This window comes from Nerophis lumbriciformis, linkage group LG26 (assembly GCF_033978685.3).
Source record: "Nerophis lumbriciformis linkage group LG26, RoL_Nlum_v2.1, whole genome shotgun sequence".
NCBI classification, from domain to species: Eukaryota; Metazoa; Chordata; class Actinopteri; order Syngnathiformes; family Syngnathidae; genus Nerophis; species Nerophis lumbriciformis.
Window position 1 is genome coordinate 3,217,096 of NC_084573.2, and position 24,098 is coordinate 3,241,193.

At 40.6% G+C, this 24,098-nt stretch overlaps 1 protein-coding gene across 1 annotated transcript in view; it reads right to left on the bottom strand.

Annotated features, from left to right (window-relative positions):
- Positions 1-18,310, bottom strand: part of dctn1b (dynactin 1b) — a 99,096-nt gene extending 80,786 nt beyond the window's left edge. Inside the window, exons 1-4 of the mRNA XM_061987664.2 lie at positions 18,017-18,310; positions 8,090-8,341; positions 6,099-6,177; positions 1,036-1,067 (exon numbers count right to left, since the gene is read on the bottom strand). Coding sequence (XP_061843648.1) covers positions 1,036-1,067; positions 6,099-6,177; positions 8,090-8,341; positions 18,017-18,049 — 396 coding nt within the window. The 5' untranslated portion in view covers positions 18,050-18,310. The remainder of the gene's footprint in view (positions 1-1,035; positions 1,068-6,098; positions 6,178-8,089; positions 8,342-18,016) is intronic.
- Positions 18,311-24,098: the final 5,788 nt, after the last annotated feature.

The window sequence follows — 24,098 nt, forward strand, 5'->3', positions numbered from 1 at the left end:
TCTGCTAAGGGGACAGGCCGACTGATCCGTGTTAAGGAAAGAATGAATGGGGCCATGTATCGTGAGATTTTGAGCCAAAACCTCCTTCCATCAGTGAGAGCTTTGAAGATGAAACGTGGCTGGGTCTTCCAGCATGATAATGATCCCAAACACATCGCCCGGGCAACGAAGGAGTGGCTCCGTAAGAAGCATTTGAAAGTCCTGGAGTGGCCTAGCCAGTTTCCAGACCTCAAACCCACAGAAAATCTGTGGAGGGAGTTGAAAGTCCGTGTTGCTCGGCAACAGACCCAAAACATCACTGCTCTCGAGAAGATCTGCATGGAGGAATGGGCCAAAATACCAGCTACTGTGTGTGCAAACCTGGTAAAGACCTATAGTAATCGTTTGACCTCTGTTATTGCCAACAAAGGTTATATTACAAAGTATTGAGTTGAATTTTTGTTATTGACCAAATACTTATTTTCCACCATAATTTACAAATAAATTCTTTAAAAATCCTACAATGTGAATTCCTGGATTTTTTTTTCACATTCTGTCTCTCACAGTTGAAGTGTACCTATGATGAAAATTACAGACCTCTGTCATCATTTTAAGTGGGAGAACTTGCACAATTGGTGGCTGACTACTTTTTTGCCCCACTGTATGTACATGACTTGTACACTGGCATCCACAACAATAATGTCACTGTCGCCCTCTTGTGGATATATCAGATAAGTGCCTGCAAATGCACAATACTGCAACTAAAACAAACCTTTACAGACTTCCCCACATGGAACACGTTTGGTAAAATGATCAGGAAAATAATATTTAATTTCGTTTATTATTATTATTACTGAATTTTGTTTTTTGAAAGTTTTTTTTAAATTTGCAATCAATGCCAAAGAGCAGCTAAAGGGGTCAAGATCGGGATGAGGTTACGTGCTGTGCAGTGAGTAGTGATGACTAAGATTAGGGTCCATGTGTTACATGTCCATTCAGTACACTTGAGTGTGCGTTAGCAGGGCAGCGTTGTGATCGGAGCATGGTGAGACTCACCAGTTTGGTGGACTTGGACGTCTCCGGGATGTCTGCGGAGAAAGGAACAAGAACTAAGATACTGGTATCCACTGGAGATATTAGGGCTGCGCAGTACACCGATATCATGAGTGATACCGGTTTATTTCAGAAAGATACAGTACAGGCCAAAAGTTTGGACACTCCTTCTCCTCATTCAATCTTTATTTTCATGACTATTTACTGTCAGGTTCAAACACTGATGACATCTATTAAACAAGACAAGAAGCAAGGAATTAAACAGAGACAGAATTCAATTTGGCTCAATGAGGAGAAACGCGTACACCTGTACCCTTGTACAATGTTCCATGCTCCTATTTGGACTTTCCCTGATTACATGGCAACGGCTGTTTCTAAAGGGACGGGGGGTCGTAAACAGCCATCGCCTTTGATTACAAACAGTTCAAAGAAAAGGTCGTCCGGAGGGGAGTCAGGCCCTGCCTCCTCTCCGCTTTGTAGATCTCGGGTCAAGACAAAAACTTTCTGTGGATTACAATACATCAAAGAAAGAGAACACCTTCATGTTGCTTCCCATCCTACACAGTGGAGTTTTAGGATCAAAGACGGCTTTTGTCTTCTCGCCGGGAACTCACGGCAACACAAAGTTTTGTGATAACTTAGATACAATTATTCGGACATTTACATTGTAGATTGTCACATCAAAACTATGAATGAACACATGTGGAGTTATGCATCAATCAATGTTTATTTATATAGCCCTAAATCACAAGTGTCTCAAAGGGCTGCACAAGCCACAACGACATCCTCGGTACAGAGCCCACATAAGGGCAAGGAAAAACTCACCCCAGTGGGACGTCGATGTGAATGACTATGAGAAACCTTGGAGAGGACTGCATATGTGGGTAACCCCCCCCTGCCCCCCTCTAGGGGAGACCGAATGCAATGGATGTCGAGTGGGTCTGACATAATATTGTGAGAGTCCAGTCCATAGTGGATCCAACATAATAGTAAGAGTCCAGTCCATAGTGTACTTAACAAAAAAAAGGTGAAATAACTGAAAACATGTCACGTTCAAACACTGAGGACATCTATTAAACAAGACAAAAGGCAAGGAATCAAACAGAGACAGAATTCAATTTGGACTCAATATTGAGGAGAGACATGGCCACTGCACTCTCTGTACAGTCCTGCACCACGCTCTGACGAAGAAGGTTTTCGTCTCCTCTTTTATTCAGATGTTCAATGTTCACGCACCAACACATGTCACAGCAGAAATGGGAAGTATGTAAAACAGTCATTGTTTTCGGTCGCTTTGAAGACCAAGAAGAGGATTTCTCGGGCTTGGGCTCTTCCTGGATCCAGCTGGGGCAGGTGTTGGAGGACAAATGGATAACCTACTCAGTGGCCTAGTGGTTAGAGTGTCCGCCCTGAGATCGGTAGGTTGTGAGTTCAAACCCCGGCCGAGTCATACCAAAGACTATAAAAATGGGACCCATTACCTCCCTGCTTGGCACTCAGCATCAAGGGTTGGAATTGGGGGTTAAATCACCAAAATGATTCCCGGGCGCGGCCACCGCTGCTGCCCACTGCTCCCCTCACCTCCCAGGGGGTGATCAAGGGTGATGGGTCAAATGCAGAGAATAATCTCGCCACACCTAGTGTGTGTGTGACAATCATTGGTACTTTAACTTTTAACTTTAACTTTATAACCCCTCCCGTCTCCTGACCACAGCAACTTCAAGAGGGCAGCGGGTCGTAAATAGCGTTGACCTCGGTTACCAAATAGTTGGAAGAGAGTTTGTGAAATACTTCAGAGAGAGTTCGTTTAACACTTCAAAGAGAGTTCCCTCTGGAAGTTGAGCAGATCCTGCCATCTGTCCGTGTTGAAATCACAGTGGCGTTTCACGAGCCTTCTTCCTCTTGTTAGGCCTCGAAAGACAGCATTCATAATACAACGTTTCTTTTGTGATAACTTACAAACAATTATTCCAACAAAACATGTTTTATATTCTCGTTTCTTCAAAATAGCCACCCTTTGCTCTGATTACTGCTTTGCACACTCTTGGCATTCTCTCCATGAGCTTCAAGAGGCAATCCAACGGTCTTGAAGGAGTTCCCAGAGGTGTTTAGCACTTGTTGGCCCATTTGCCTAATCATAGCAAAGGGTGGCTATTTTGAAGAAACCAGAATATAAAACATGTTTTCAGTTATTTCACCTTTTTTTTGTTAACTCCACATGTGTTCATTCATAGTTTTGATGTGACAATCTACAATGTAAATAGTCATGGAAATAAAGACGGAATAAGAAGGTGTGTCCAAACTTTTGGCCTCTACTGTATTTACTTGAGACAACGCCGCCATACCAGTATGTAATATCTTCTGATGCTGCCTTTGTTGCGGCAGTTTGCCCTTCTCTGCGCCTGGCAGGCACAGCACAGAGCTTCGTCTGCTTTTCATTCTCTGGTTGAACTTCTCCGACGCACAACTATTACGGCTGTGAATCTTTGTGCACCACACAATTCGAATCAGTTCTTGGGGGTAACAATTCGGTTCAGAAACAATTCTCGATTCCAACCAATTCTTGAACTTTTTTTAATAACATCGGGTGCCAGTTCTATGATTAACTACATTACATTATTCCAGCTATTCCCGGGGCCTTCCAAGGCCAGCTGGGAGACATAGTCTCTCCACCGTGTCCTGGGTCTTCCCCGTGGTCTCCTACTGGTTGGACTACTAAACACTAAACACAAAAATACCGATATAGAGTCGTGGTCAAAAGTGTACATACACTTGTAAAGAACATCATTTCATGGCTGTCTTGAGTTTCCAATCATTTCTACAACTCTTATTTCTTCCTGATCATGGCAGTGACAAAACTGTGCCATGCACTTTATACTTACGAACAATTGTCTGCACAGTTGCTCTTGGGACCTTAAGCGGCTTTGAAATGGCTCCAAGTGACTTTCCGGACTTGTTCAAGTCAATGATTAGTTTTTTCAGATCTGTGCTTTTGTCGCATTTGTAAGCGAGTCTAATGACTGCATCACATGAGCCCTATTTAAATGTGCTCAGAGAAGTCAACAGGTGTCGTCAATCATAATCACTCACATGAAGTTAAGAGGCCATGCCATGAAGATAATTTGATTTGATTGTAACTTTTCTACATCACCAAAATTGATCATGTATGTTGCTGTATGTATACTTTTGACCCAGCACATTTGCTCACATTTTCAGTAGAGTTATTTCTTTATTCATAGTCATGTTTAAATCAGCTAGTATTTTTCCATGTATACTCTGTATGCTTGTCTCTCTATGTCTGCAGATGTCTGTGTTTTGTCTTAGGCATTGGAATGTGGGAGTCTGAGTACTCCCTTTTTTATCTTATCTGTATTAGAACAATGAGGCTGTATTCCTTTCTGGACAGGGTAGGGGCTGCTTTCGTATTCAATGAGTTGTCTCTTCCCGTTTGAATGTTAGACCACTTTGAGATGTCTTTATGAAAGGACAATTGGACTGGTCTCGTAAAGCTTTAGTAAAACTAGATAATATTCCTATTCTGTCTTGATGGTCCTTCTTACTCAGCATATATGTCATCTAAAGAATTTGGGATTGACCAGTGACTTTAATTCCCTGAGAGGGAAGACTGGTCAGACGCAACAACCCATAATAAATTCATAAAAGAAGCAAACTTCATGAATGTTTTTTGTGACCAACAAGTATGTGCTCCAATCACTCTATCACAAAAAAATAAGAGTTGTAGAAATGATCGGAAAATCAAGACAGCCATGACATGATGTTCTTTACAAGTGTATGTAAACTTTTGACCATGACTGTATACTGTATCGTATATATCAGGGGTGCTCATTACGTCGATCGCGAGCTACCGGTCGATCGTGGAGGGTGTGTCAGTCGATCACCAGCCAGGCATTAAAAAAATAGTCCTAAAAATGAGCGATCATAAATCTTCACTATGACGTCACTTTCATCACTTGATTGACATTCACGGCACCCGAGGGTCTTCTGAGATGACGCTGGCTGCTGCCAGCTCATTAAAATTACCGACAGGAAGGCGAGAAACACTATTTCAACAGACTCTGGCGCCGTACCTGTCGTCAAAACTCCAAAGACCGACTGCACAGTTGCTCGAACAAAACAAGAGTCTCAGAAAGCTGGCGTGCACAAGCTAGCAAGCTACGGAGTTTGCCGACAATGTATTTCTTGTAAAGTGTATACAAAGGAGTACGGAAGCTGGACAAATAAGATGCCAAAAACCAACCACTTTCATGTGGTATTGGACAGAAAAGAGGACTTTTTTTTCTCCTCCATTCGAAAATGCGGACGTTATCATCACCACTGTCTGATTCCAATCAATGCAAGTCATCAGAATCAGGTAATACACCAACTTATATTCTTGTCTTCATGAAAGAAAGGAATCTATATGTGTTAAACATGCTTGTATTATCTTTAAACACTTTTAACTTATAAACAATATTAACTATATGTGTTAAACATGCTTGTATTATCTTTAAACACCTTTAAGTTGTTAACAATATTAACTATACAGTATGTGTTAAACATGCTTGTATTATCTTTAAACACCTTTAACTTATTAACAATATTAACTATATGTGTTAAACATGCTTGCATTATCTTTAAACACCTTTAACTTATTAACGATATTAACTATGTGTTAAACATGCTTGTATTATCATTAAACACCTTTAACTTGTTAACAATATTAACTATATGTATTAAACATACTTGCATTTTCATTAAACACCTTTAATTTATTAACAATATTAACTATATGTGTTAAACATGCTTGCATTATCATTAAACATCTTTAACTTGTTAACAAAAACATATATTTCATAAATAAGTAAATATAAATGATATATATGAATGAGGTGGATCCCCACAACTTGATCAATTGAAAAGTAGCTCGCCTGCAGAAAAAGTGTGAGCACCCCTGGTATATATCACCATTCAACCTAAAAAAAAAATACCTGAATATCAGTTTTGGTCCGTATCGCCAGGGCCTACTTTCGATTCTGGATCACAATATTGAGGTGAGAGTGCAATACCTCGTTTTGGCAGCTTGGTGGCACTAGACTCAGGTGTCTCTGGGGACGTGGTGTCGGCGCCATCATCAACCAGCTGGATCTAAAACACAAAGTGGGCGTCAGTAAATCCATCCATCCCTCCGTCCGTCTTCCACCCTTAACATGTGTCATGTCTGTGTAATCATGTTTTGTTTAGTTATTGGACTCTTTAGTTTCTGGCTTTTCACCTTGTCTTGTTTCCATGATTACCCCATTAGTTTCACCTGTTCCACGTTTGGACTCATTGTGCACTCTTGTTTGTCACCATAGCAACCCATTAGTTTTCACCTGTCACGTCACACACCTGTTTCACGTTTTGAGTCACGCACCTGTTTTCGTTAATCATGTCTGTAGTACCGTATTTTCCGCACTATAAGGCGCACCTAAAAACCACAAATTTTCTCAAAAGCTGACAGTGCGCCTTATAACCCGGTGCGCTTTATATATGGATTAATATTAAGATTCATTTTCATAAAGTTTCGGTCTCGCAACTACGGTAAACAGCCGCCATCTTTTTTCCCCGTAGAAGAGGAAGTGCTTCTTCTTCTACGCAAGCAACCGCCAAGGTAAGCACCCGCCCCCATAGAACAGGAAGCGCTTCTTCTTCTACTGTAAGCAACCACCCGCCCGCGTAGAAGAAGAAGAAGCGCGCGAATATTACGTTTCATTTCCTTTGTGTGTTTACATCTGTAAAGACCACAAAATGGCTCCTACTAAGCGACAGGGATCCGGTTCATGAAAAGACGCAATCTCTCCATCCGCACACGGATTACTATTTCACAGCAACTGCCTAAAGACTTTCAAGAAAAGCTGGCTACTTTCCGTGCATATTGTAAAAACAAGATAGCTGAAAAAAAGATCCGGCCAGAGAACATTATCAACATGGACGAGGTTCCACTGACTTTTGATATTCCTGTGAACCGCACTGTGGATACAACGGGAGCACGTACGGTGAATATTCGCACCACAGGGAATGAGAAGTCATCCTTCACTGTGGTTCTAGCTTGCCATGCTAATGGCCAGAAACTTCCACCCATGGTGATATTCAAAAGGAAGACCTTGCCAAAAGAGACCTTTCCAGCCGGCGTCATCATAAAAGCTAACTCGAAGGGATGGATGAAGAAAAGATGAGCGAGTGGTTAAGGGAAGTTTACGCGAAGAGGCCGGGTGGCTTTTTTCACGCAGCTCCGTCCATGTTGATATACGACTCCGTGCGCGCCCACATCACGCTGGTTTTTAATATATTATTCAAGTTTGACTGACCTATCTGACTGTTTTTTTGACATTCCTTTAGCGCAGTTAGATGCGGCTTATAACACGGGGCGTCTTATAGGTGGACAAAGTTTTGAAATATGCCGTTCATTGAAGGCGCGGCTTATAACCCAGGGCGCCTTATGGTGCGGAAAATACGGTATTTAAGTTCAGTGTTTTCAGTTTGTCTTTCTGGTGACATCCCCACATTTATGCTCTACACATTTCTGACTCTTTTTTTCATGTCCATCGTTCACGCTGCTCCTTTTTGTCCATGCCAAGTAAGTTTTGTTTATTATTGCCACAGTTAGTGTTTTTTGTTGTTCATAGTTTTTGCCTGTGTGCAAGTATTTGTTTTCATAGCCAAGTTGTTTCTCCGCCACTGTGCGCGCTTTTCGTTTGTGCTCTTTTTTTTGTCCTTTATTAGTGTAAAAAAATTAATTATGTACTCTCATTGCCGTCTCGCCTGAGCCAACTTTCCGTTGCCTTCTAGAAAGACTAAACCCCAGGACCAAGTCATGACAACATGCACGAGAAGTCCCCATATTTTGCAGGCGTGTCAGGTATGCCGAAAATTTTTATATTTTGGGGGTCTTGAAAATGAAATGTCAAAGTTGGCTCTCAAGCGCCACCTTTAAAATAAATTTAAAAAATCATTAAAAAGTACATCCCTAAAGACATGAAGACATAGTGTATTCTGCCCCTGGTGGACATAACCGTACCTGCGACTGCCTGACAAATATGCCGTGATTCTCTTCGCAGGTGAAGTAGCGCTTGCCCTGCACGGTGCCGTCGTTCTTGCCTTTGGCCTCGTCCAGGATGACGCCGACCCACTTGCCCGAGGCGAAGAGCGTGAAGCCGATGAAGGCCACCGTGCCGCGCTGCCCCTTGCCGATGACCTCCACCAGGGAGCCCACCTTGGCGGGCCGGCCCCCGCTGCCGCCGTCCGAGCTCATCCTGATGCTGCTGGAGGTCTGCGGGGGAGAAGCAAAGTAGAGAATGTTAGGGTTGAGTGCGTCAGTTTGCAGATAAGCACAATGTATCCCACTGGGCATCATTAAGGCTGGTATTAGAAGAAGATGTCAGGTTCACACACTGATGACATCTATTAGACAAGACAGAGACAGGATTCAATTTAGCTCATGAGGAGAAACGTCTGGGGCTGCACACTGCGGAGGATGCATATATGTTTAAAGGGGAACATTATCACAATTTCAGAAGGGTTAAAACCATTAAAAATCAGTTCCCAGTGGCTTATTTTATTTTTCGAAGTTTTTTCCAAAATTTTACCCATCACGCAATATCCCTAAAAAAAAGCTTCAAAGTGCCTGATTTTAACCATCGTTATATACACCCGTCCATTTTCCTGTGACGTCACATAGTCATACCTGCCAACTTTTGAAATCAGAAAAACCTAGTAGCCAGGGTCCAGGGGCCGCAGGCCCCGGTAGGTCCAGGACAAAGTCCTGGTGGGGGGTTCAGGCCGACGCAAAATGATTGATTGCATTCAAAATGTTGCTAAAACCATCACTTTTCTATCAGTCACAGTGACTTTTCAAAACAAAAATATTACAGCAAAAATCATATGGGTTGATTGACATGTTTATTCTGTAAGCTAACTTCAATAGTTTGAAATTATTTTGACAGTTAATGCCAGTTATCCTGTCAACCTTTCACAAGACTTCAATTTGTTAATTGAAAGTATAAACACTTTTTGCAGTAAACAAATGGTAAAACAGTACTAAACAATTCCATTAAAAAAAAAATTGGTGTCATTATTAACTTTCTGTCCAAGCTTGTATAATCTACTACCTTGTTCAATTGTAAAAAAATATTCTGTGCCTAAAATTTACATTTCTATTACAATTATCATACTGTAAACATGGTAAGCTAACTTCATTAAAATTAATAGTCCTGTCAATAGCATGGAATTACAATTCAAATGTAGTTTTTTTGTAAGCCTTTCAAAAGAATTCAAAATATGAAAAATGCATGAAAATGAATTGAAGCCATCAGACACTTGAAAAGTGGCACATCACATCTCTAATGTAATCATTTGAACTTTTCAACAGAAATAGCACTGCAAAAATATTAAGGACATACTTCTGTATTTTGATAGTTATGCTGTCAACATTTAACAAGATTTCTTCAACTTGGACTTGGAAGCATAAATAGTATAAACACTTTTAACAGTATAACAGTACTAAACAATTCCAATAGATAACATTGGTGTCATTACCTTTTTGTGGCTAAAATCCGAAAAACGTTGAAAGTTTTCCACTTGTATCGCTAGCAACGGCATTAGACTTGTGTTTTTTTGTCCCAACGTGGTCTTTTACATCGCTAATTCCTCCGTGTCCGATCGAAAAATCTTGTCTGCACAAGGTGCAATTCGCGTAGTTTTCACCCTTTTTGGAACGGATAATTATTCCCGGATAGGCTTTTGAATATTCTTCACGGAATGACTGCAGTTTTCTTTTCGGTTTAAGACTCGTTTGCCATTTTTCTCCGGCTGATTCCATGATCGTTCGCTCGTTTGGAAACAATGGCCTCGTGCTTGGCAGCGGTGCTATAAATAGCCTCGCGGAATGGCTCGATAGGAAGTTACGGGAAGCAGGTCGAATGTCATTGTTGTTACGCGATTTTGTGAATAAAACTTAAAAAAAAAATTTTTTTTTTAATTAATGAAAAACCGTATTTTTTATCACTGCAACCGTACCCCGGAATAGGTTGATGAAAACCGTACTAATTACGGGAAAACCGGAGTAGTTGGCAGGTATGATATATGTTTAAAGGGGAACATTATCACAATTTCAGAAGGGTTAAAACCATTAAAAATCAGTTCCCAGTGGCTTATTTTATTTTTTTCAAAATTTTACCCATCACGCACTATCCCTAAAAAAAGCTTCAAAGTGCCTGATTTTAACCACCCGTCCATTTTCCTGTGACGTCACATAGTGAAGCCAACACAAACAAACATGGCGGAAAGAACAGCAAGCTATAGCGACATTAGCTCGGATTCAGACTCGGATTTCAGCGGCTTAAGCAATTCAACAGATTATGTATTGAAACGGATGGTTGTAGTGTGGAGGCAGGTGGCGAAAACGAAATTGAAGAAGAAACTGAAGCTATTGAGCCATATCGGTTTGAACCGTATGCAAGCGAAACCGAGGAAAACGACACGACAGCCAGCGACACGGGAGAAAGCGAGGACGAATTCGGCGATCGCCTTCTAACCAACGATTGGTATGTGTTTGTTTGGCATTAAAGGAAACTAACAACTATGAACTAGGTTTACAGCATATGAAATACATTTGGCAACAACATGCACTTTGAGAGTGCAGACAGCCCAGTTTTCATCAATTAATATATTCTGTAGCTCCTCGGTGGCAAGGCCCCGGGGGTGGATGAGATCCGCCCGGAGTTCCTTAAGGCTCTGGATGCTGTGGGGCTGTCTTGGTTGACAAGACTCTGCAGCATCGCGTGGACATCGGGGGCGGTACCACTGGATTGGCAGACCGGGGTGGTGGTTCCTCTCTTTAAGAAGGGGAACCGGAGGGTGTGTTCTAACTATCGTGGGATCACACTCCTCAGCCTTCCCGGTAAGGTCTATTCAGGTGTACTGGAGAGGAGGCTACGCCGGATAGTCGAACCTCGGATTCAGGAGGAACAGTGTGGTTTTCGTCCTGGTCGTGGAACTGTGGACCAGCTCTATACTCTCGGCAGGGTCCTTGAGGGTGCATGGGAGTTTGCCCAACCAGTCTACATGTGTTTTGTGGACTTGGAGAAGGCATTCGACCGTGTCCCTCGGGAAGTCCTGTGGGGAGTGCTCAGGGAGTATGGGGTATCGGACTGTCTGATTGTGGCAGTCCGCTCCCTGTATGCTCAGTGCCAGAGCTTGGTCCGCATTGCCGGTAGTAAGTCGGACACGTTTCCAGTGAGGGTTGGACTCCGCCAAGGCTGCCCTTTGTCACCGATTCTGTTCATAACTTTTATGGACAGAATTTCTAGGCGCAGTCAAGGCGTTGAGGGGATCCGGTTTGGTGGCTGCAGGATTAGGTCTCTGCTTTTCGCAGATGATGTGGTCCTGATGGCTTCATCTGGCCAGGATCTTCAGCTCTCGCTGGATCGGTTCGCAGCCAATGTGAAGCGACTGGGATGAGAATCAGCACCTCCAAGTCCGAGTCCATGGTTCTCGCCCGGAAAAGGGTGGAGTGCCATCTCCGGGTTGGGGAGGAGATCTTGCCCCAAGTGGAGGAGTTCAAGTACCTCGGAGTCTTGTTCACGAGTGAGGGAAGAGTGGATCGTGAGATCGACAGGCGGATCGGTGCGGCGTCTTCAGTAATGCGGACGCTGTATCGATCTGTTGTGGTGAAGAAGGAGCTGAGCCGGAAGGCAAAGCTCTCAATTTACCGGTCGATCTACGTTCCCATCCTCACCTATGGTCATGAGCTTTGGGTTATGACCGAAAGGACAAGATCACGGGTACAAGCGGCTGAAATGAGTTTCCTCCGCCGGGTGGCGGGTCTCTCCCTTAGAGATAGGGTGAGAAGCCCTGCCATCCGGGAGGAGCTCAAAGTAAAGCCGCTGCTCCTCCACATCGAGAGGAGCCAGATGAGGTGGTTCGGGCATCTGGTCAGGATGCCACCCGAACGCCTCCCTAGGGAGGTGTTTAGGGCACGTCCGACCGGTAGGAGGCCGCGGGGAAGACCCAGGGCACGTTGGGAAGACTATGTCTCCCGGCTGGCCTGGGAACGCCTCGGGGTCCCACAGGAAGAGCTGGACGAAGTGGCTGGGGAGAGGGAAGTCTGGGCTTCCCTGCTTAGGCTGCTGCCCCCGCGACCCGACCTCGGATAAGCGGAAGAAGATGGATGGATGGATGGATATATGAATGAGGTAGATCCCCGCGACTTGATCAATTGAAAAGTAGCTCGCCTGCAGAAAAAGTGTGAGCACCCCTGGTCTACAGCGACCAACTGTAGTTACTGACGGTGGTTTTCGGAAGTGTTCCTGAGCCCATGTGGTGATATCCTTTACACACTGATGTCGCTTTCTGATGCAGTACCGCCTGAGGGATCGAATGTCCGTAATATCATCGCTTGCGTGCAGCGATTTCTCCAGATTCTCTGAACCTTTTGATGATATTACAGAGCGTAGATGGTGAAATCCCTAAATTCCTTGCAATAGCTGGTTGAGAAATGTTGTTCTTAAACAATTTTGCTCAGGCATTTGTTGACAAAGTGGTGACCCTCGCCCCGTCCTTGTTTGTGAACGACTGAGCATTTCATGGAAGCTGCTTTTATACCCAATCATGGCACCCACCTGTTCCCAATTAGCCCGTTCACCTGTGGGATGTTCCAAATTGTCATGACTTGGTCTTGGATGTTTGCTTTTCCGGGATGCAACGGAAAGTTGGCACGGGCGAGACGGGAATGAAGGTACATGATTTATTTAATATATCAAAAAAAAGGTGCAAACGAAAAGCGCGCACAGTGGCGGAGAATAAACTATGAAACCAAAAGACTATAGCAAAAAAGTACAAACGAAAAACACGCACAATGGCGGAGAACAAACTATGAAACCAAAAAGACTATAAACATGGAACAAAAACTTACTTGGCTTGGACAAAATAGTTGCATGAAGAATGGACATGGAAAGAATGGACAGAGCATAAATGTGGTGAGGTCGTCAGAAAGACAAACTGAAAAAACACTGAACTTAAATACTACAGACATGATTAACGAAAACAGGTGCGTGACTCAAGACGTGAAACAGGTGCGTGACGTGACAGGTGAAAACTAATGGGTTGCTATGGTGACAATCAAGAGTGCACAATGAGTCCAAACGTGGAACAGGTGAAACTAATGGGGTAATCATGGAAACAAGACAAGGGAGTGAAAAGACAGAAACTAAAGAGTCCTATAACTAAACAAAACATGACTTAAAACAAAACATGATTACACAGACATGACACAAATAAGTGTTTGACGAGCATTCCTCAACTTTCTCAGTCTTTTTTGCCAGCTTTTTTGAAACATGCTGCAGCTATCAGATTCCAAATGTGCGAATATTTGCAAAAAAATAACAACGTTTACCGTTTAATGTTCTCAATACGCTGTATTGAGAACATTATAGCAATATCAAATAGGTTTCTCCTTTGCTGTATACTTTTAGTGTGACTCCAATATTGTCCACACCTGTCTCCATCCAAACACAACGGTTGGAACGTGTCTTTACAGTCTATTCAATTGAATATAAGTTGAAAAGGATTTGCAAATCATTGTATTCTCTTTTTATTTACCATTTACACAACTTCACTGGTTTTAGAGTTTGTAATATTGAACAAAGGGTACAAGGAGGGTGTTACTTTTGAAGTTAAATGCTGCAATTGCGCTGTAGACACAACGGGATGTTGCAAAAGTGCCTGCAAGACAGGATGCAGATTGCGTGTCACTGCCAACCAATAAAACGACATCACTACCTGAGTTGGGATGTATCAAATGCATCAATTATTAATATTATTATTTTCACTGGAGCTGTGTGGCATCATCCTGCTGCATACCGCCGTGGGACTGAAGGTGACTCAGCAGAGTTTATTATTACTCTCCTCCCTCTCAAAACACAAGAACGGGCAAAATCAAAAACATCCGGGCCAACATCCAGCGTGGTCAGGACCGCGTCCTTGTGGAGGACCAGTCCTGACATCAAGCTATCTCGCACAAGACGTACGGGAAGGAATGCGCCCGCATAAAGACCGTTTTGTTTCTGCGCTCGGTCACGTCACGCAAATCTCTCGGAGAATGTTAATGAAGATAAAACCACAAGTGTCTAAAGGATGCCTAAGCATAAGCCACAAGTTCTTAACCCGGCCTGATGAACAAGAACCACAGCCAGAGGAAGAAGAAAGGATACAATTTTAGGACTCATTCATTAGTATTGATGTTATTTGAACACTGACACAGTTTGTAGTTAAATAAAGAAGTGAACATCCCAGTAAAGACTTTATAAACAAGTTGTGACAACGTTCACGACGTTTCCTCACCTCATTAACGCTCAGTCACAGCAGCTGATGGACGCTGTATTGAGAACATTAAAGCAACATCAAATAGTTTTCTCCTTCGCTGTATACTTTTAGTGTGTCTCCACCATATTGTCCACACCTGTCTCCATCCAAACACAACCGTATCTCTTAACCGCACGCCGGGAAGCAAGGAAAATTATGTTAAACCAAGCGCTAGAGTGTCCGCCCTGAGATGGGTAGGTTGTGAGTTCAAACCCCGGCCGAGTCATACCAAAGACTACCATTACCTCCCTGCTCAAGGGTTGGAATTGGGGGTTAAATCACCAAAAAATGATTGGTTATGGTTTAAAGTCATATCCAACAATTGCGACAACGACTTTTTACTGTCAACCGAGTTTCGTTTTTTAATGATTTCTGCTGGTGGTGTGCCTCCGCATTTTTTCAACGCAAAAATAGATGCCTTGGCTCAAAAAAGGTTGCAAAACACTGAAGTAAGCAATGTTCCTTCCGAGGTTGCTGCGACATGTTAAAAGCGACGAAGGCGGGCTGAATTATTGAGCACCAATCTACTATTTCAACGCACACAAACACGGGCTGCTCGAAAAAAAATTAAACATCAACAAATGGGGGGAAAAAAAACATTTACTTGCAATGCTATGCTAACTAAATGGGAAGCTATGCTGCGCCAGGTTGTTTATTGGGTACCACCCTGAAGATGCTATACTATGTCATGCTTATATTTGTGTTAGTTCAAATGTTATTACGCATGTTTTTATACTTTGAAGGGGGGAAACTAGGTTTAAAGATGCTATAATATGCTAAGATTGCTACTTGAAGTTATGACATAGTTAAGACAACCAGCAGAGGGCACTGCAGCCAGAGCGGTCTGGGTCACAGAGCATTATATGCATTCTCTGCAAAATGCCCGGAGTTCTCTGCACAAAAACAATCCACGTCTTTACAGAGAGAACGCACAACATGCCTGAGCTAGCTAATGTTAGCGTTGTATTAGCTAATGCTAATTCATCCAGTTAATCTGAAAGACCGTGCTAGCTGCTTATTTTATTGCATCAATGCCGTTTAATGACCTTGTACCGATGTAGATACTGATCTCTTATCAGGCTGCAGTGCCCTCTGCTGGTTGTTCAGGGGAGTGTGTCGGTCACATTTATTTGTGCATCTGGTTTGTGGGAGGAATGTCTCATTGACACAAAAGCAAAAAAGCGATCCACATTGGCAAATTCAATACAAATACAAAATCAAGCATATTTATATTCAAATCTCAAAAACATATTTACAAACACACATTTATTTATACATATTCTTGATTTATTTGTATGTCACATTTTTATATTTGTAAATTGTATTTGTATATATTTATAAATACGCGTTTATTTGTACAATTTATTTATTTATTTGTATATGACATTTGTATTTGTATATTTATTAATATATGCATATGTATTAATATCATATTGACATATATAAGTTGATGTGAGACAATTCTACTTCCATAGACTCATTGTGTTCAATTTGAAGGCAGCAGTGCCGCCTTGCCACACCCGCTGGATTAACGATGTTCCGTACTTTCTCAAACTGGAGAAGATTAGGCTGACATTGAATGGTTGTTCTGCAAAGTTTCAAGAACTGAAATACGTAAGAGACTGATCTCCAAATAAACTCTAATTGAAAAAAAAAAAAATTGTAGGTGGTTGATGAGCCTTTTGAGTGCTTGTGGGTTGCTACATCTTTCTAAGGCCGTTCAGGAAAGCAGCTGTCTGCGGTTCCTTACTTTATTTCTGATCATTATTATTCATATTTTTAATTTTATTTACTTTTCATCTTACTTGCTAGGGGAAAAACAGAATTGGATGTACGTTTACCAACTTATGTCAATTGTATGTGTCTGAAAATCAATAAACTTGTGTTTGAAATCAAATCAATACATATACGTATACATATATATATAGATATACACATACATACATACACATACATATACACACATACATAAATATACACATACATACATACATACATACACATACATAAATATACACATACATACTGTACATACACATACATAAATATACACATACATACATACATATGCACATACATACATACATAAACACACACATATACATAAATATACACATACATATACTTAAATATACACATACATACATACATACACATACACACATACATAAATATACACATACATACATACATACATACATACACATACATAAATATACACATACATACTGTACATACACATACATAAATATACACATACATACTGTACATACACATACATAAATATACACATACATACATACATACATATGCACATACATACATACATAAACACACATACATAAATATACACATACATATACTTAAATATACACATACATATACTTAAATATACACATACATACATACATACACATACATATACATAAATATACACATACATACATACACATAAATATACACAAACATACATACATACATACATATACCTAAATATACACATGCATATACATAAATATACACACACATACATACATACAGTACATATACATACATATACACATACATACACATAAATATACACATACATACATACACATACATATACATAAATATACATACATACATACACATACATATACATAAATATACATACATACATACACACACATAAATATACACATACATATACATATACATACATATACATAAATATACACATACATACATACACATACATATACATAAATATACGCATACATACATACATACAAATGTACACATACATACATATACATAAATATACACATACATACATACACATAAATATACACATACATACATACACATACATAAATATACACATAAATATATACACATACATATATACATACATACATATACATAAATATACACATACATACATATACCTAAATATACACATGCATAAATACACATACATATACATAAATATACACATACATACATACACATACTTAAATATACACATACATACACATTCGTATACATAAATATACGCATACATATATACACATTCATACATATACATAAATATACACACACATATACAGTACATAAATATACACATACATACATACACATACATATACATAAATATACACATACAGTACATATACATAAATATACACATACATATATACATCCATATACATAAATATACACATACATACATAAACATGCATATACAGACATACACATACATACACATACATATGCATAAATATACACATACATACATACATACAGACACATACACATATTTGTGTATATACTGTATATATACAGTATGACCAATGATGTCATCATTCCGGGTTCCCAAGGATGACACAAAGGAAGTCGTTAGTGAGTTGTTGGCAGCGTGTCTAATGGAACAGGGCCAGCCTTCCAACGTACATTATCATACACTACGCAGATGATGGCAAAGGTCTGGAGTCTGGACCTCTAGGACACAAAACGAAGCCCGGAAGGGACAAAGAGGGCCACTGAAATGGACTTGAAAGGGTTCTTACAACTCCAAAAGGTGTTTCCGGGCAGAAAGACTCACCCTGCTGAAGGTGCTCCTCCTAGTTTGTGACATGTTCCTCCCAAAACAATAGTTCAGCTCACGCCGGAGGACAGAAGTGGGTCGAGGACCAGACACTGATGCTGAGTCTTAACAGAATCATCCCTTCTTTTACAGAATCATCCCTACCCTAATCCTGGTCCTAAAGACCACACTCCTCCTCATCGCTGGATGTCACGAGAGAGATGGAGATGGACTCGCAGGAGAAGTTTGGAATCCACACCTCCGAATGGCTGCAAGCAGCCGGAATGCATCAGCTGTGTGCTGCTTTCAATGAGGGGGAGGGTGCTCAGGTCCAGACAAACGCGCTGGGTCCTAAAACCACCACATGCAGTGACAACTGAGAAGTCACATGATCGTCAAAGTGACTTTTGAACAGTAATGTCTTCCTTAACCCTTGTGTGGTGTTCGGGTCTGTGGGACCCGTTTTCATTTTTTATTAAAAGAAAAAATTATACAATTAATTAATTTTTCAAACTGAGACTCACTGACTTTGGCTCATTTTCTGTAAAGAACATATATCAGAATACATATTTAATGACCACACCCCCCCTACACATTTATATTACATATAAGATGTCCGGGTCCACTGGACCCAGGGCTTATAGAAGTGTGGGACGGACGGACGGACGGACAGACTGACCGACGGGCGGACGGACGGACGGACGTACCGAGGGACGGACGGACCGACGGACGGACCGACAGACGGACTGACAGACGGACCGACCGACCGGACGGACGGACCGACGGACAGACCAACCGTACGGACCGACCGGACGGACCGACCGGACGGACCGACCGGACAGACCGACGGACGGACCGACCGGACGGACCGACCGGACGGACCGACCGGACGGACCGACCGGACGGACCGACCGGACGGACCGACCGGACGGACCGACCGTTCAGACCGACGGACCGACCGACCGGATGGACGGACGGACCGACAGACGGACGGACCGACAGAGGGACGGACCGACAGACGGACGGACCGACAGACGGGCGGACCGACAGACGGACCGACCGACGGACGGACGGACCGACGGACGGACCGACGGACGGACCGACGGACGGACCGACGGACGGACCGACAGACCAACGGACGGACCGCCGGAACGACCAACCGACCGACCGACCGACCGCACACAGCAGGCCTAGACAGGAGGAGGACAGAGTGTAGGTACACAGAACATCAGAGCGTCAAATGTGCGAGAAACTGAGAGCAGACAGTGTTGACAAACAATGTTGCAACCTTGTGTGGGAACCGCAGGTGCAGAACCACAAAAGAAGAATCCCTGTGGGATGCAGAAACTGGCAGAGAAATTTTCCGTGCAACATTCATATTGTTGTTACTCAGCCAGCGTTTGTGGGTCTGATGGACCCGTTGCATTTTGTGGCTTTTAATGCCTCACAATCAAACACTTTTATGTTAAAATACTGAACAGATGTTAATTGGGATAAGGTAAACATCTGTTCAGTATTTTAACATAAAAGTGTTTGATCAACATAACAGCTATATCATTATTATTATATTATTAATATTATTATTATATCATGGATAAGTGTGGAAATGTTTTGCCTTTTCCCCATCATGCTTTGTAATGTATGTTAATGGGTGTCATTTTGACTTTTTATGGTGAATGAACATATTTTTTTATAGTATCCAGAAAGTTCAGTGACCATGTCTGTTGACATTTTGTGTCGGTTGGATTTTTTTTTTTTTTCCCGCCATGACTAGGGAAGGTTGTTTGCAATGGGTCATGTAACTAAATGATGTGCATTGCTTGCATAATAAAATGTTATTGACCAGAAGATACTCATGTTGTCCACTGCACGACAACAACTTAGCAGAATCAAAATAGTTACACTTATAATGAATGCAAACTCCCTGCGGGCAAGATACTCATGACGTCTCACGGGCTAATTTGAAGACGTAATCGGGCCGTAGTTTGGATACACCTTTGAGATACGAGTATTTTGGTTTCCGAGCTCCATCATAGTACTAACTAAACTTGAAAAGTGAACAAAACACACAACTTTGGCAAAGCCAGGGGTGGACAAACACACTTTTAAACTGTCTAAATTCTATCAGCAAGGCCAGACACACACTTGTACAAAACTCTATTTTGCCACCTCTCACATGTATTCCAAATTGATGAAAAAATACTATCACACAATTAGATAACTGTCAACAACAGGTGCGAGGCTGGATTGATCCAGAGGACAAAAGGATGGTTTGATAAGCAGTAATGTGTCCAACGTCCAACAAAAGCAAAGAGTGAGGATTAACGTCCTCCAATGAGCCAACATTTTTCACCAAAAGGGAACGGGAGCTGGGTTTAGAGCAGGGCTGTCAAACTTGTTTTCATTGAGGACCACGCTGCCATCAGAGGGCCACTTTTTTAAAATGTATTAAAATGATGCATGCGGGCAATAACCTGTGATTAATCCAAATTCTAATTGATCTGATTAAAAAAAAAATAGAAATATCATTTGATAGCATTGATATAAATGTGTACCAGTAATCACTTCATAGTATTACACCATTTCCTATGCACTCCATTATTAGATTGTTTTCATGTACAAACTAATGTTATCTTTACTAACATATTTTTGTAATACACTACATTATAATGTAATATTTGCCATGATTAGCTAACGTTTACAAGATATGCATTTTTACCTGACAAAATCGAAATATTTTTTTGCATTTAGTAAAAAAAAAAAAAGACTTTTATTAACACTCATTTTTCCCAGGCTTTCCCTTGAGTTTGACACTTGTGGTTTAGACTAGGGATGTCCCGATCCGATATTTGGATCGGATCGGCCGCCGATATTTGCAAAAAAATGCGTATCGGCAAGGCATGGGAAAATGCCGATCCAGATCCAGTTAAAAAAAAAACTCTGCTCCGTGTTTTCCAACGCACCGATTTAAATAGTACATTCCACTTTTCCGCTGCTCCCTAATTTCCGTTCCGCATTTTCCAGCACACCTTCAACACATCCACAGATTCTCACGCAGTTGCTTTTAGCTGCTGGCATTACACGACAGGCTCTTCTCACTCTTTTCTGTGTCTCCCTCTCACAGACAGCAAGCGCACTTTCTTACACACGTCACATACTGTCACGTCATACGTCACATACTGTCACGTCATACGTCACATACTGTCACGTCATACGTCACATACTGTCACGTCATACGTCACATACTGTCACGTCATACGTCACATACTGTCACGTCATACGTCACATACGTATACATCCTCCCTGAGCAGAGAGGTAGCAGCATGGCTAACGTTAGCTGTGATGCTAGCGCAGCCGTGCGAGCAACGCTCCCTCTAAGGTGCTCGCCTGTGCAATTGCGCACTGTTTAAGCGTCCTCTGCGCATAGCAAATCTATGCCACGCACAAAATCAAATAAAAAAATAAACGCATAACAATTTTCGACACACGGACACGACAGAGAAAACAGTTTTCGTCATCATTGTTCAAATATTGTGACGTCTGTCGAGACGCTTATCTCCATCCGGTGCCACACGTCCACACCATCAAAATGCCGAGGCAAAAATTTCCACATCAACACCGTATGAAAAAATTAGTGATTTTTTTAGTTGTGATTTCCTTCTCTGCATGAAAGTTTAAAAGTAGCATATATTAATGCAGTATGAAGAAGAATGTTTTAATGTAGACATGCAAGCCTTGAAAGAACATTTTGAAAATCAAGACTACATTTCCTGCAAATGGATGCATTTCTACCCTATATTTTAACTTTAGATTTATTCTCATATCAAACTCTTTTGGCTGTCTTTTTGACACTTACCGGTACCCTCCACACCCTGGATTATAAATAATGTAAATAATTCAATGTGATTATCTTGTGTGATGACTGTATTATGATGATAGTATATATCTGATAGTATATATCTGTATCATGAATCAATTTAAGTGGACCCCGACTTAAACAAGTGGAAAAACGTATTGGGGTGTTACCATTTAGTGGTCAATTGTACGGAATATGTACTTCACTGTGCAACCTACTAATAAAAGTCTCAATCAATCAATCAAAACACATAGAATCATCATACTGCTGTGATTATATGCATCAAGTGTTCATTCAAGGCTAAGGCAAAATATCGAGATATATATTGTGTATCGCAATATGGCCTTAAAATATCGCAATATTAAAAAAAGGCCATATCGCCCAGCCCTAGTTCAATGATGCCATTTCTGTTTGTCATGTATAATTTTGTCTATTTTGTGTTTATCCTTGAATAAACAGGTCAGTTTCTTGTTACCAACCATTGTGTATTATTCAAACTCCCCTAATTCAGCTGGCTAGTTGTTATCAAGAGTACTAAAACCCTTTTCAACATGATTCTGACAACTAAGTAGGCTAAATAACTTTAAACTTTAATACATGCTCGGATAGGCCAGTATAGGTCAGTATCGGTATCGGTCGGTATCGGATCAGAAGTGCAAAAACAATATCGGTATCGGATCGGAAGTGCAAAAACCTGGATCGGGACATCCCTAGTTTAGACCGACCTTAGTTTTACCCAACTGATGATGTGGTGTTGAAATAGTCATCTTTTGTTCTTGCACTGTCATTTTTCTGCAGTGGACCTGAGGACAGGGGAGAGCTTCTAGGAAGTAAAATGTCCTCATCACTCCGAAACGGCTGAGTCATCCATCTATTTAACATAGTGGGCTAAGATTGCATGGAAACTGCAGTAATGAGCAAGACACATGAGATGTATAGCACCAAAATAGAAAGGACGGACATTAGTATTCAAATCAATCAATCAATGTTTACTTATATAGCCCTAAATCACAAGTGTCTCAAAGGGCTGCACAAGCCACGACGACATCCTCGGCTTAGATTGCGGCAGGAAGTGAAAACAATGTGGCTCAAATGCTGGTGAATACTTTCCAAACACATGTCCTAAACTAGTGTTTTTCAACCACTGGGAAATGATCTATTTTCACCTATTTGGGTTAAAAATATTTTTTGCAAAGCAGTAATTATAGTCTGCAAATGATGTGTTGTTGTTGAGTGTCGGTGCTTAAAAAAGGCTTAAAAACACTTTTTGTTTTTTTTTTATATTTTTTTTTAGGCTATTAGGCTGTTCTAGTTTTTATTTCTTTTTTTTTTTATTATCTTTTTTTTTTTTTTAATACACTGTAGCACTTTGAGTTTGTTTGCTCAATGTAAAGGGCTTTTTACAAATACAATCTATTCTTATTATTATTATTATTATGTACACTGACTACTTTACGTTGTATCAAAGTGTCATATTGCCCCATTAAGAGATATATTGACTAATATGTACAGTATATAGGACATACTTGCCAACCTTGAGACCTCCGATTTCGGGAGGTGGGGGGTGGGGGCGTGGTCGGAGGTGGGGCGGGGCGTGGTTGGAGGCGTGGTTAAGTATTTCATACATATATATATATATATATATACATATATATCTATATCTATATCTATATCTATATATATATATATATATATATATATATAGATATAGATATATATATATATATATATATATATATATATATATATATATATATATATATATATATATATATATATATAAATATATATATATACATCCTGAAAATATGCAAACAAAACTGTGTTTAGATAATTGATACTTCAAACTTGCATAAATAAATATTAAGGAATATAACATAACTTGGCTTCTGAGAGTTTCAAAATGTAATGAATAAAATGCTAAAGTTGTTGATAAACAAGCAATTATTTTAATAATTAAATATGGTCATTTTAAATGAATTATTATGATAATTTAAAATCAATTATTTCAAATATTTTTATTTTAATGTATAATTATATGGCTGAATGTAATAATAAGGAGTCACAAAAAAAATACAAATAAAAATACAATTAATTTTGATGTTTTTAGCAAAATATAGTAAAAATGTATTTAGTTTTTTTTAAGTTAATAAATATATTTATTTTTAGGTAAAATAAACATAATAATACAATTTATCTCTAGTCTGGATGATTTAGTTCTTGTCACCCAGTTGTCCTCCCGTC